Source organism: Trachurus japonicus, chromosome 12 (genome assembly GCF_045865225.1).
Source record: "Trachurus japonicus isolate A0001 chromosome 12, Traja_1.0".
Lineage (NCBI taxonomy): Eukaryota > Metazoa > Chordata > Actinopteri > Carangiformes > Carangidae > Trachurus > Trachurus japonicus.
In genome coordinates this window covers 9,456,927-9,470,744 of record NC_140918.1, presented here as the reverse complement: position 1 = coordinate 9,470,744, position 13,818 = coordinate 9,456,927, and the positions used below count along the sequence as shown (strand labels likewise).

At 40.3% G+C, this 13,818-nt stretch overlaps 1 protein-coding gene across 19 annotated transcripts in view; it reads left to right on the top strand.

The window, feature by feature from the left end:
- Positions 1-9,205, top strand: part of dab2ipb (DAB2 interacting protein b) — a 139,053-nt gene extending 129,848 nt beyond the window's left edge. For 9 of the 19 annotated variants that reach the window (XM_085793042.1, XM_085793041.1, XM_085793048.1 and 6 more), the window contains 3 exons: positions 1,661-1,863; positions 3,154-3,241; positions 6,432-9,014. In XM_085793042.1, the coding sequence (XP_085649168.1) occupies positions 1,661-1,863; positions 3,154-3,241; positions 6,432-6,599 (459 nt within the window). In that variant the 3' untranslated portion in view covers positions 6,600-9,014. Of the gene's footprint in view, positions 1-1,660; positions 1,864-3,153; positions 3,242-6,431 lie in introns of all 19 variants that reach the window. The other 10 variants (XM_085793046.1, XM_085793044.1, XM_085793053.1 and 7 more) reach the window with 2 other exon arrangements.
- Positions 9,206-13,818: the final 4,613 nt, after the last annotated feature.

Here is a 13,818-nt window from a genome sequence, read left to right as displayed (position 1 = left end):
TATTGTTGCTGTGTGAAGCATCGTCACTTTCACTGTTTCTCCACCGACAAGTCTTTAGATTTATATAAGAAATGTGTTTTTCTATCCTGGAGAGTTTGATTCCTTGTGTTTGTTTCCCTTCTCGGTCTCTGTGGTCCAGTCAGAGGTCAGGGAGAGAGATTTTCAGAGCTTATTTCACAAACTCGACTCCTACTTCAGTGGCTCCATCCCTCCCTCTCTTTGCCTTAATCTTTATTCATTCATTCTATACTCCATCTTCTTTCTTTCTCTCCCTTTTTTTGTTGTTGTTAGTCTAACCTCAGCATCAGGTCGTTGCTTTCTGAGCCAAAGCCGAGGTCTGACAGAGCGAACGGCTGCATTTCATTTGACACCGGTTTTAAATTTTTTTGCAGCGAAAGCTTTGCCAGTATTGAAAAAAGCTTCTGGATGTCAGTGGGGGGAATTGATTGAGGAAGAAAAATGATCATTTAATTAAAAAGGCAAACAGATTTGTGAGGAAAGAAAGCTGTAGTGCAGCCAGCTACAGGTCTGATGTAGAAGTGGGTTTTTTTTATTTAGTTATTTCTTAAAAGCTCAGTTTCCTTTTTTTTCTTTTGTGTGGTGATGACAAGAATAAAAGACAAACAAAACAAAACAGGACAGTACAGAGTAACAGGTGTGATGAACATATAGGATGGGACTTAACCCTCCTGTTGTCCACCTGGGTCAAGGAAGGAAGGAAGGAAGAAAGGACGAAGGGAAAGAGGGAGGGAAAAGGAAGGAAGGAAGGGAGGGGAGAGGGATTGTGGAAAGACGGAAGGGAAAAAGGAAGGAAAGAAAGATGGAGGGAGGGAACAGATTCGTTCAAGGAAGGAAGAAGGGAGGAAAGAAGGAAGGGAAATAGGAAGGCAAGAAAGATGGAGGGTCAATTGGCTCAAAAAGAGGAGGGAAGAAGAAGTAAGGACGTAGGGAAGGAAGGAAGGAAGGGAAAAAGGATTGTGGAAAGAAGGAAGAGAGAAAGGAAGGATGGAGGAAGGGAACAGGAGGGTTAAAGACTATACCACCACCACACCACCACAAAACAAGAAAAAAAGTGATATTGATAGACATAGTGAGTAATAGAAATAAGTTAGTTAGTTAGTTAGTTAGTTAGTTAGTTAGTTAGTTAGTTAGTTAGTTAGTTAGTTAGTTTATTGTCATATACATTCAAGGTACTGTGTGCAGTTCAATGCAATGAAAAGCAGCGTACCAGACGCCTCTTCACAACCCTCAACGCAATAAAAACAGTTAATAAATAAATAAATAAATAAATAACCATAAAATAGTTAGACAACATTCAATAAACAAATCCTTGAGGCGACTGGTGCGTGCCTTTGATGCCTTGATAACAGAGTGTGATGAGAGGGTTCACTGTGTGATGAACGAAGATGAACGAGTCTCTCTGCTCCAGACAGAGACGATGACAAACAACAGGAAACAGTCTCAGACCTGACGGAGAGAGAGTTCTTCTCTGTTCATGTCAGTTATGGTAATGAAGGAGAGGCGCCCGCTGATAGGGCCGATGATGATGATGACGACGACAATGATGATGATTATTACAGTGATGATAATGACAACGGCGATGATGATGATGATGATGTTCTTCTCCTCCTCCTCATCTGGCCTCCTCTCTCCCGTTCAGTACCAGCAGGAGATCGCGCTGCTGCAGGAGAAGCTGCGGGCGTCGGTGCAGAAGCTGGAGGAGTACGAGGCTCGGCTGAAGGGCCAGGACGAGCAGGCGCAGAAGGTGCTGATGGAGTACCAGGCCCGGCTGGAGGAGTCGGAGGAGCGGCTGCGCAGACAGCAGGACGACAAGGACCTGCAGATGAAGGGCATCATCAGCAGGTGAGGAGGAGGAGGAGGAGACGCAGCACTGAGACTTTAGCCGTGTTTGCATGGACACAAATAGTCGGAATAAATGCTGATCAGAATAAAACTGCGTCATGTAAACTTGTCGAATTGAAAATCCGAACGGGCTCATTCGGAAAGAAATTTCGTTAACACTTCACTTGAATACGTGTTCATAAAACTGACATAACACTGTCATAAACATCAATGAATACTTATGACAGCTGTCGTTAAGTGTCATTCGGTAAATTATGTCACTTTTAATGCAAAGTTGACATTGATTGAGATCTCCATTGTTTGAGATGTCCTTGTTTGTAATTTAAAAATTGTGAAAATATACGCACATCCCTTGCTTGGGGTGCTGGGCCAAAGGGACAATAGAAAAGAGAAGAAATTTGCAGGAGCCCGCACAACCTCGTTTTGCTCCAGAATATTTTACTGAAGCAAAACGAGGTTGTGCGGGCTATTTCTTCTCTTGTTTGTAATTTAAAAAGATTTTAAATGAAAATGTTGGCAATTAGGTCTGCTATGACTTATGTTATGGTTATGTTGTCTTTATGCCAAGTTCTCATAACAAGGACATCTCAAACAATGTCAACTTTGCATCAAAAGTGACATAACTTACCGAATGACACTTAACAACAGCTGTCATAAGTATTCATTGATCAGTTTTATGAACAGGTATTCAAGTAAAGTGTAAACAAAATTTCTTTCCGATCAAGATAGGTGGTTTATGCCGGTCGATGTTCTGATCAAGATCCATGTAAACGGTTAATCTGATCAAAGTAGTCTCTGCTTCTGACCTTCATCCACTGGCTACTGGTGTTTTTTGTTTGTTTTTTTTCAATTAACCGTTGCTATTATGAGAGGATAGATACATAGATTGCAGGAGAAGTACTGTATAAACTGCTGTGGCTGCATCTTAATTAAAGAGAAAACCAGAAACAAAAGTAACGTTCACAACACATGATATACTGTAGTTCCATTGTGATCAGAGGAGGCAACGGGCAACGTACAAGAGAGAGAAGGTCAGCACGGGGAGAAGGGGCGTTTGTTTACGGTTTACTGTTTTCAACAAATTCGACCGGCAAAACTTGACTGCGCATGTCACAGTGAATTTATTCAGATTTATTGCTTGATGCATGTACACACACGTTTTAATCAGATCCCTTTATTACGCATCCATGTAAACAGCCAATTTCCGAACAGAATGATTATAATCTGATAGTAGAAAAAATGCACATGTAAACGTGGCTTCTGTTTAAATGTGTCACTGTCCATGTCCAGGTTAATGTCGGTGGAGGAGGAGCTAAAGAAGGATCACTCAGACATGCAGGCGGTCGTCGACTCCAAACAGAAGATCATCGACGCTCAGGTCAGTCGCCACGTCGACCTCTGTGCAGGTTGCGTTTTGGTTTTTGTTGATACTTTAACTGTCTTTCGTGTCGGTTGTGTGTGTTCTGCTCGAGGACACAAAGGGTCACTGAGATACAAAGCGATGTTTAATTCATGGACGTCTCAGCTGTGGCAGCGACAAGCCTGAATGGCTGAGCAGCGTTTCTCAGCTCCCTCCCACTCCTTCTTATAAAACATACATTTACAAATTCCTTACCTCGTTCTCTGTCAACACGCAGCTCGTCTATAATCCGTGGTGGTTCTTATTCAGAGAAAACTGTTTCTGAAATCCCTCTGCACAGTCTGAATGTTGACTGTTGGGAATATAATTATAAGTTAAGCAGAGTGATTGTGTGGGCACCAAGGATTAAACACAGCTGCAGTGGTTGTCACAGTCGTCTCTGGATACCGTTTCCTCTGTGCTCTGGATGGAGAGCACATCACATCCATGCAAACACCGAGACTGAAGCACAAACTCGTCGTGATTCAACTACAGAACCAGAGGAGAAACACAACACAACACAACGCAACTTCTGCAGCAACGAGACGTTTACAAAAAAACAAAAAAAAAACCTAGACACAAACATGTATAGATGATTAATCTCCTTCACGCCTAAAGTAATGAGACTTTGCATCCGCAAACAAACACGGGCGCAGTAAGACAACACATTGTCTCGCTCAGTAAACAGGCAGAGAGGAGGAAAATAAAAAGCTCATTATAAAGACCGGGAGGGAGGCCTGCTGTGTGTGTGTTGTGTGTGTGTGTGTGTGTGTGTGTGTGTGTGTGTGTGGTTCAGCCTCTGTCATACAGATAACACCACCGGACACATGCAAGTATTCACTCAAACAGATTTTGGGGGATTTATTTATGAGTCACGCATTGTTTGATTGATTTTACGCATTAATCTAAATAAATTTGGACTTAAAATGTTAATTAAACCAAAGAAATATATTATCTTTAGGGCTGTTTTCGACTAAGGATTCTCATAGTCGAATCTGATTCGTCAGATTTTGCCGTAGTCGACTGATCGTCGAACCTTTTTTTTTTTTTTTTTTTTAGATAGCAGCAAATTCGCGACTTTTTCCCTTTCAAACAAAAGAGCTAAAACACCCCAAAAAAATATGGTAGGTGTAAAACAAATACCTTTATTTATTTTCCACACTTTGGATGATTTTTAGTAGCCATTGTGAGCCAGGGTATGCGTTTATGTCACGTTGCCCTGGACAACGCTCCTTTTGCTCGGACTGTGAGTCATCCCTCATCCCTCAACGTGATGAAGGATAGCGGTGGTCGTGGACACAGAGAAACCGGGTAAAACATGTAGTATCAAAACAAACGGAGGTCAGAAGGACTCGACAATCCGTACATTACGTTAATCAATCCTGTAACACACACAGTGTGACCGCGGCACCGGCAGAGAGACAGACAGGCTGCAGAGGGACGAGATCACAGCTGTGACTCCCGACACTGATGGTGCGTTCATGACAACTCGGAAGTCGGAAAAAAAAACAAGTTCCTCTTCTGAAAAACTCTGACATGTCAAACTTTAGGATGTGTTAGGGACTAATTCATCTGTCTAACCATCAGAACTATTGACACTTGAAACGGTAAACAGCTGATCCATCGAAAAAAAAATCACTGCTGGAGTTAATTTATTTTCCGTGATTGAAAGCAGGTTCTTGAATGTAACTCGGTCAAAGTCAGATGTATCCTCACAATGTTTTGCTGTTCTGTCAGGTCATGCATGATAAATGCTGACAAAGTTAGACTGTCAGACTTCCTTGATTTTAAACTTTGGCGGCTCTGCCTCTTCGTCTTTTTGCCACTCCGTGAGTGTTCTGCAGTGACTTCTGAGTACCGTGACTTTGACGGTCCTACTGCTCACCTCCACTCATTTGAAAGAAAAAAAAAACCCTCCGCTCATTTGATTGTGCAACTGCAGTGGGTGATTTATTAATACGTAGTAAGAAGCTAAGACTACCGTTTAAACACACACATAATTTTGAAGTCTTTATTAACAGAAAGTAGGCAGATTTTGTATCAAAATAGTCTTTTTATAACGAAAAAAGACATTCTATGTAACAATTTATGCTCAGCAGCCGTGGGCACCCCCATATAGTCAGAATGGTACGGTCTTAGTTAGATTCGACTACGAGGTTTATAGTCGAATCAGACCCCTCCGAATCAAATCGTCGAATAGTCGACTTTTGGAGGTCAGCCCTAATTATCTTCACTCTGTTTTGTTTTGTTTTTTAGATTTTATAACTAGACATGGAACTACAAGTCGGTTTTTAGTAGCTAAATGGACAAAAATGCACAATATGTGTCTGTAACTTTGTAATAGCCTTTCTACTTTAAAGTTTTTTAAACCTACAGTGGCGAGTTTGCAAATGTTTGGCCACCGCTGGTCAAAATTTCTGTAATTGTGAACAGTTCAGCAAGTGGAAGATGAAATGATCTCCAAAAGGCATGAAGTTACAGATGACACATTCCCTTTATGTTTTAAACAATGTAAAAAAAAAATTCTCTCCATCTTTTACATTTTCAAAATGACAGAAAAGGAAAAGAGCCCGCAGCAAAGGTTTCGGCCACGCCCCCCTCCCCCTGGAAACTATCTCAGTGTGTAAATATCTTGTCTGATACCTTGGTCAAAGTTATCTGAGAGCTCAACTCTCCTGGGTTTGTCATTCTTTTGCAGGCTGCTGCTTTGTTTCGCTTTTTCACTCTAAAATTGTAGAAAACAAAAAATAATCCACTGATATTGCTTAAAATATTGCAAATGTCAAACTTTTTGCCTTTTGGAGATAATTTAATCTTATACATGCTTAACTGTTCACATTAACAGAAATGTTGACCAGGGGTGCCCAAACTTTATACTATACTACATACAGTACTTTACTATTTTTTCGTTTCCTGTTGACTGCTCTGTATTTTTAAAAATTCAATAAACTGTTCAGGCCCTAGTGAATCCAACTCGTATGAGGAAGACTCACAATAAAACTGAGAGAGGGTTCAGGATGAGAAATAAAAAACTGCTGTTGCATGTGGCTGCTGCAGAGGAGTCTGAGGAGGAGCAGATGGAGCAGATCATGGCGGCACGTCTCCAAATGTAGCTGCAGACTCAACTCTGTGTTTGTCTGACTGTGTTTCTGTGTGTTGCTTTGTGCAGGAGAAGCGCATCGCATCGCTGGACGCAGCCAACGCCCGTCTGATGAGCGCCCTGACGCAGCTGAAGGAGCGCTACAGCATGCAGACCCGCAACGGGATCTCGCCCACCAACCCCACCAAGCTGCAGATCACTGAGAACGGAGAGTTCAGGAACAGCAGCAACTGCTAGACGGCCCCGAGCGAAGAGTCGAGTCGAGTCGAGTCGAGTCGAGTCGAGTCGAGTGCCTGCCAGTGTACAGTTAATTCAACGAGAGGACGTCTCGGTGCATGCAGCGACGCCTGTCTGCCTGTTCCACAGACTGCGAGGGCGGCGAGGGGGCGTGCGTGTTGTTTTTAAAAGCAGACTTTTAGAGGACACTTCCACTTTTTTTTTTTTTTTTTTTTGGGAGAAAGGACATCGCTGTGAGGGCGAAGGGCGGGGCTGCAGCAAGCAGGCAGCAGCGTGATGGACAGATCACCAAGGAAACAAGATCACCAGACGGCCTTCATGATCAGGGTGACGGCCGGAGGAGGAGGAGGAGGGGGGGGGGGAGGGAGGAAGGGGGCGGAGCTTGTACATATATATAAACTCAGAAGCTGTCCATCAGTCCGACACTTTTGCTGCCAGTGGATGTTGCGTGCAGTCGCTGGGACAAACCACTATATAACCACACACAGTGATGACCGCCAGGACGCGGTCGCCCCTAGCAACCCTCCTCCTGTCCTCTTCCTCTTCCTCTTCTTCTTCTTTTTCTTCTCTCTTTTAATCCACTCCCTCTTGATGACCAAGTGGACGCACTTAAAAAACAATAACACGCATCGAGGATTATCACTTCAGTTTTCTTGAGAGGATTATTTTAGTGCTTTATTTCAAAGTCACTGTTTATAAAGAACCAAATAGGAGCTAAAAATAGTTATTTTTAGTCTAAAAAAAAAACTATCTTCTTTATTTCCCCTTCTCACTCCTTGGGTGTGTTCCTGAACGTCCCGCTGACCCCCCCGCCCCCACCCCGACCCCCACCATCCCTATGTAGTGCACTTTGTGAAAAGCTATTGGTACATGAAACGCCTTAAGTAAGGAACACACCTCCACTTTATCCCCTATTTCTGCAAAAAAAAAGAAAAAAAAAAAGAAAAGAGAAGGCACAACTTATACTGTGGATTTGTAAAGGATACAAAAATAAATTGTACACACTTAAATGTATTATGAATACTAAAGTAAATGAATTCTATGTGATAACTATATTAATGAAATTTAATATAGATGTATGCATTTCTTTTTGTTTTTTCTTCTATAGAGTATACACACATAAAGCTATATTTGATAACGTCAAATATAAGAGCAGCCCTTTATTTAGGAGTGAGATCTGCAGTAGTTTTATTTTTCTTCTCTCTTGACGATGAAAGACTGTAAGTGTGTAGCTTGCTTTTAGAGCCCTGGAGGAGGAGACCACGCCACGGCGAGCCAGTGATGAGCGCCGCCGCCGCCACCAGTCATCCGTCACCGTCAAAACATCCCTTTACATACAGTATGCACTACTACAGCTGAGAGGAATGTCTGTACAGTTACAGTAGTTTGTTTTGGTTTGTTTCGGAGCAGCTTGCACAGTCAGTCACGTGATCGGTTCTCCCCGCGGCGCTCATCACAGATCGGTCAAGCCCAGACGTTTGTTTGTTCACTCTCTCTCTCTCTCTCCCTCCCTCTTTCTCTCTGGGCCGGTGGTCTTCTTTCTCTAGTAGCACAAGAGCTATTGAGAGACGTGTTCAAACACACTCAATCATAATAACTATACACTGGACTGGTGAGCCGTTGTCCTGATGGCCTCCTTAGTTACGACGTTTTCTCTCTTAAAAACTGCTTTGTTTGTCAGTGGTAATGAAGTATGCTGCATCCAAACTGTGACTCTATTAATCCTAGTGCTATCATCTCTCTTCCCCCTCTTCTCTCTTTTCTTTCTCTCTCTTCACCTCCTCATCCTCTCCCTATTCTTCTGAATGTGAAGACGCTGACTCACAGTTGGTCTTAACGTGGGGTTTTAGTCCTTCTTAATCTCTCTTTGTCATCGCGCCATCCCATCGCAGCATCTGTATTTTGTATATTTTTGTATCCATTTTTCTTACCTGTAACAGAATATATCCATCGAGTGTGCGGCTCTGCATGCTTCATCCTCGCTCGAGAGCCAATGGTAGCGTCGGTATCACCATTTGTTTTCTTTTAGTTGCCAATTTTTTTGGAAGGTGGTGATGATGATGATGATAATGATGATGATGATGATCGGCTTGCTGCAGACATATATAGTGAACATATGATAACTGAGTGTATCAAGAGGCTGGACAGCCTGGGAAAGTGTAAATAAAATGCTTACATTATTTTTACCTAATGTTAACAGAGCTTTTTGTAAATGTATCTTGTGCTCAAACTCTGCTGTATCATTATGGATATTGTAAATACAAAAAATAGCATAGTCGGTCATCTGTCCTCATTGGGTAGAACTATACAATTAAATTAACCTTTCAGTGTTCTCCCTGTTGAAGCTATTGTTTTTGTATTTAGAGTGTGATTATATCGCTAGCCAAAAAAAAAAAAAAAAAAAAAGAAGAAAAACTGATTAAGTAGGAGTTCGACTCTCGGGAAGTTGTGGAGGGAGGATGCCTAGTTGGTTTCAGGCCAAGCCGAGTCCAGTCTCGATGAGATTCACAAGCACAATCCTGTATTTCTCATCAGTCTAGTTCTATGCACTTTTACGTTCAGTGGTTGGTGTTTATAATTAGCTTTTTTTTTCTAGCACAGCACCTGTTTCAGGCGTTTAAAAAAGAAAAAAAATGTGGCAAAGTTCAAAAACCGAAGAAAGGGATTTTTTTTTTTTTTTTTTTGGGTCTAGCTCAATCTCAAGTTGTTATATCTGATATAAAAAAAAAGACAACTATTTACAGCTTTTTTCCTGTTTGAATAGAAACAATAGCCTCAGACTAAAGAATCCTTTGGTAGCAGAAATCAAAATAATCATACTGGACTTTTCTCCTCTTCATATCTTACAGTCCTCAAACTGTATTGTAGAGCTGCAGAGATTAAAGCAAGAACACTTCACTTTGACAGAAGAAGTAAATATTTTTCCCTCTCAGACATGAACGTGAAGTTATTGAACTGAACGACTGAGGTTTTGCTGCTGAAGCCTCAACTTGTACCAGTTGTTTTTGGAGCTAACGTGATCAAACTTCAGTTCACTGACTTCACGACTTCTCCATATGTGCTGTTAAAATCACTTAGCGCTTCAGCTAAACTGCTGTTCACAGTTGGTCTGCTATGACCAGCAACCGTTTTGGTGTCTTAATGTTTGCAAATTTTGGAAAATTAATGCTGTAGCTAAAGTATAAAGCTCATTGATTCAGTTTTATAATGTTTCCTGATGTAATTAAGTGCTGAACAGAAGTTTAGCGTTTCCATTGGCTAAACAGTTGTACATTTTGACGTTAACATTACAATTTTGGACTGTGTGCAGTAGCTTTTGCTGGCTAAAGTTGATTGAAGAGAACAAATTTCACCTAAACTTACACATTTAGCACTGCTCAATGCTAAACTACTGTTTCAGAAACAAACAATCAACAAGTTTTTGGTGCTAACATTTCAGCTTTTTACTTTGTTTTGATAAGTAGCTTTTAGTGTCAGACATTGGATAATGTTAGCAAAGTTTTTATTTATATATTATAGGGCACATTTTTATTCTGTTTCTGACTCTGTGATTCTGTTACAGTAGCTTAGCACTGTGGCTAAATGCTGTTGTTCAGCGAGCACAAGTGTTTAACAATAGTTTAGCTTTTCAGCTAAAGAGTTGGAAGTTACTGCCTTACTTGCTCAGTTATGACAAGTATTTTTTGTTTGTGAGCAAATATTAGCAGATTTTATCTATTTAAGACTCTGTTACTGTTACAATTGTGTTTTGTCTAAATGCAAAGTGCTGTTCAGCTAAACAATAAACAGTGGTTTAGCATTTAGTTAAAACAGTAGCATGGTTTTTTATGGCAGGAGTTTAGCATTAAGCAGCAGCAGACGTGGTAATTCAGAAAAAAAAAGTGACTTGGTCTTGCTTTAATCTGCGGTTTACAATAATTAAAGTCACGTGTGCTACACATCAACACATCTGGACACAGTAGAAGATGCATCCTTGGGTTTCTAATTTGACTTCTCAGCTTTCATTTCAACTATCCCATCCACGTTTATTATGATTTAACAAGTCAAGACACCCATGAGTTCACCCAGTCCGACAAAAGATCAATCAAAAATAAAATATAAAGCTATAAATAAAGTAAAAGATGTTGTATGTTTTCTATTATCTTGTAGAAAATACTTTTGTAAGTATGTTGAAAGTATAAAGTATTTGCTGGATTCTGCTTCCTTTGACGACAGTGACAAAACAATAATGTACAGAGGAAATTTGTGTTGACAAAATGTGGCTGTGCAATTTATGTACATTCGCAACTAGACCTATTAAAGTTTTATTTAGCTATTTTAAAAAAAAATGTCCCATTGTGTCTGACTGTCTCTCTCGCTGGCATTTTTCCTTCTGTGACGCTTTGTTATTATGAAATGTAAATGAGGCTTAATTTGAGCGCATGCGAGATGAATCACATGTTCATTAAATAGCCAAGCAGGCCTAGATAGATGACAAGCAGCTAGAGAGAACATATGCTCAGAGTCGGGGTCCAAAGGCAGAGTGGAGGGGATGATGGAGGGATGTGAGAGATCAGTCTGAGCGCTGCCTACTTCTCAGCGAGCCTGACCTACATACTGCCTGATTGTTATTCTGCACAGTGGGTTGGAGAAAAGACTTAAAAATGGCCTTAACAACAACAAAAAAATGGAGATTTTGTAGTGAGACGTCTCCCTTTTAAATAGGCTGGAGCTGTAAATGAAGACGGATACGGTTTGAAAGTCTTATAGGATGTGATCAAATGGGAGGGAAAGGGAGGAAAGTGGACCTCATTAACAGCAGGTCCTGTAGCAGCATATATATATATATATATTTTTTTTTTTTTTTTAAACAGAAAAGCTCCTGTGCTGTTAATTGCTCCCCACGAGGCTCACTTATTCCTTTGGCCAAGTGGAACAGGCTCCCTGGGGGGGACAAAGACATGCATTTAGGACATTAGGCTAATAAAACAAGCTACTAGTCTCACCACTCTCCAACAGTCTCCCACCACCCGTGGCTCAAAAACTATCAGAGGCAAGAAAAAAGAGAAAAAAAAAACAAAAAAAACAAAAACACAGCCGTGTATTACTAGGCCACTTGTTGATGGTCGAGGCCGATTTCCTGCCAAGTTGCAAAGAGCAACAGCCAATACTTTAATTCCACTCCAAAACATCTTCAAAATGGAGAGGCTGAGGAGATGAAATGAGTGTGGTGCTGGTGCTGGTGGTGCTGGTGCTTTGGAAATCCATCTCATCTTCATCTCATCTCATGCATAACTAACAGCAGCTTCTGTTGGCTGAAGCTGCAGACAGATACAGTTGTGACTATAAATCCTTCTTTACACAAGCTGCCTTCATCATAGGATAATGGGAAATGTGGTTGCATAATTTGCCTCAAAATGCTGCTAACACACAAATGCATCTCTAATAATAATAGTTATGAAGTCATATACCCTTAATATAACTTTGTTATAATTTATTGTACTCTATATTTTATTATAGGGTTTCTTTTTTGGTAAAAACTTGGATGGCAGCTAAAAGGTATGTAGCGCCACAGAATTTGACCACATACTGTAAAATTTTACTTAATGGTGTAATAACGCATTTTGTAATAAAATTCTTGAACGCAGTATGTAATAAGTTGTTACATAACGCACCAAATTATTACATTTTCTTCATAGAAAAAAGTGCAACACCCACATATTGTAATAACTGATGCATTATGTAACTTATTACAAAATGTGCCAAAGTTTATTACATACTGCGTTGAAGAATTTTATTACAAAATGCGTTGTTATTACAGCAGGAGGTGGAAATGTATTACTTTATTACATAATGTTGCACTACGTTTTATACCAAAAAAGAAACATTATAATAAAAATATAGTATAATAAATTATTGCCGCATTTTGTAATAAGTTGTTACTGTTGCTATTACAATATGTGGGTGTTGCACTTTCTTTTTTTTTATGAAGAAAATGTAATAATTTGGTGCATTATGTAACAACTTATTACAAAATGCACCAAGGTTTATTACATATTGTGTTCAAGAATTTTAGTACAAAATGTGGCGTTACAACATATTGATGTCCCATGAAAATGTATAACATTATTACAAAATATGGCGCTAATAGGTATAAGCTATATTTTTGGGGGCTGGTGAGAGATTTCTGATGCCTCGGTGTGAGGAGAGTGGAGCTGCAGCTTTGACTGGCACTGCTGTCCTCGGTGACAGAAGGTCGAGCAAACATTGGCAGATGGTTGTTGCTTCGGTGAAACATATCTAAAGGTCTTAAAACGCAGAAGAGATGATGCTATTTCAGGCTCATCTACTGTAGAATAGCACAAACTGCCAACAGTGCTGCCATTATATTACATATCATCCCCTAATGATGTGACAAACGCTGCCCATTAATGAGCCCATAGGGGAAGAAAAATGTGGTATGTGGTATGACGGCAGTGACGTGCTGCTGTATACAGTATGTGAGTGTATTTTCAGCAACATATATGCTACATATGGATAATAACATGGAGGAAGATTTAATCTGTTTAAAAAATATATTACATAACATCTTCAGCTTCAAGAGAAAAATGTAATTTAATCTTTTTTTGCATTCAGTACATTTCATCCATAGAATCGATAAGTATTTAATACTCTTATAAATCTACTTCAGGTCATCATACTGCAGTACATGTGTCATGTGTCCCACAACACAGTACTGTACGTTAGCTGTGTAAGTTTTACTGTGTTGACTTGACAACAGCTGCCCACATCTGCAGCAGGTGTGTCAGTGTAACGTCACGTCTTCAGCTCACAACCTCACAAACAAACACATACACACACAAACAAACAAACACACACACTGTTATAATTACAAAAGCCTTGTTTCTTCAATGATTACTGTAAGATAACATCGGAGGAGATTTGTGAAATATTTTGTGCTTTTGCAATTAAATAATTGAAGTCCTTGTTGTGGCAGTTGTGTGGCTACAAAGAAACGACGTGGCGCTGCGCTGTGGAAGGTCTGAGGCTGCCCGACTGGAAATAGCTGCAGAACTGAAAGAAGATACAGTAAATAAATAAAAAAAGGCAGCGCGGCCTCTTCCCTTTGAATACTTATTCACTAACTCCTCATCATCATCACTAATGGACACACACAGCTGAGTTGAGCTGAGCTGAGCCGCCGGCTGTAAAACAGACACAAAATAACCATGGTACAGTA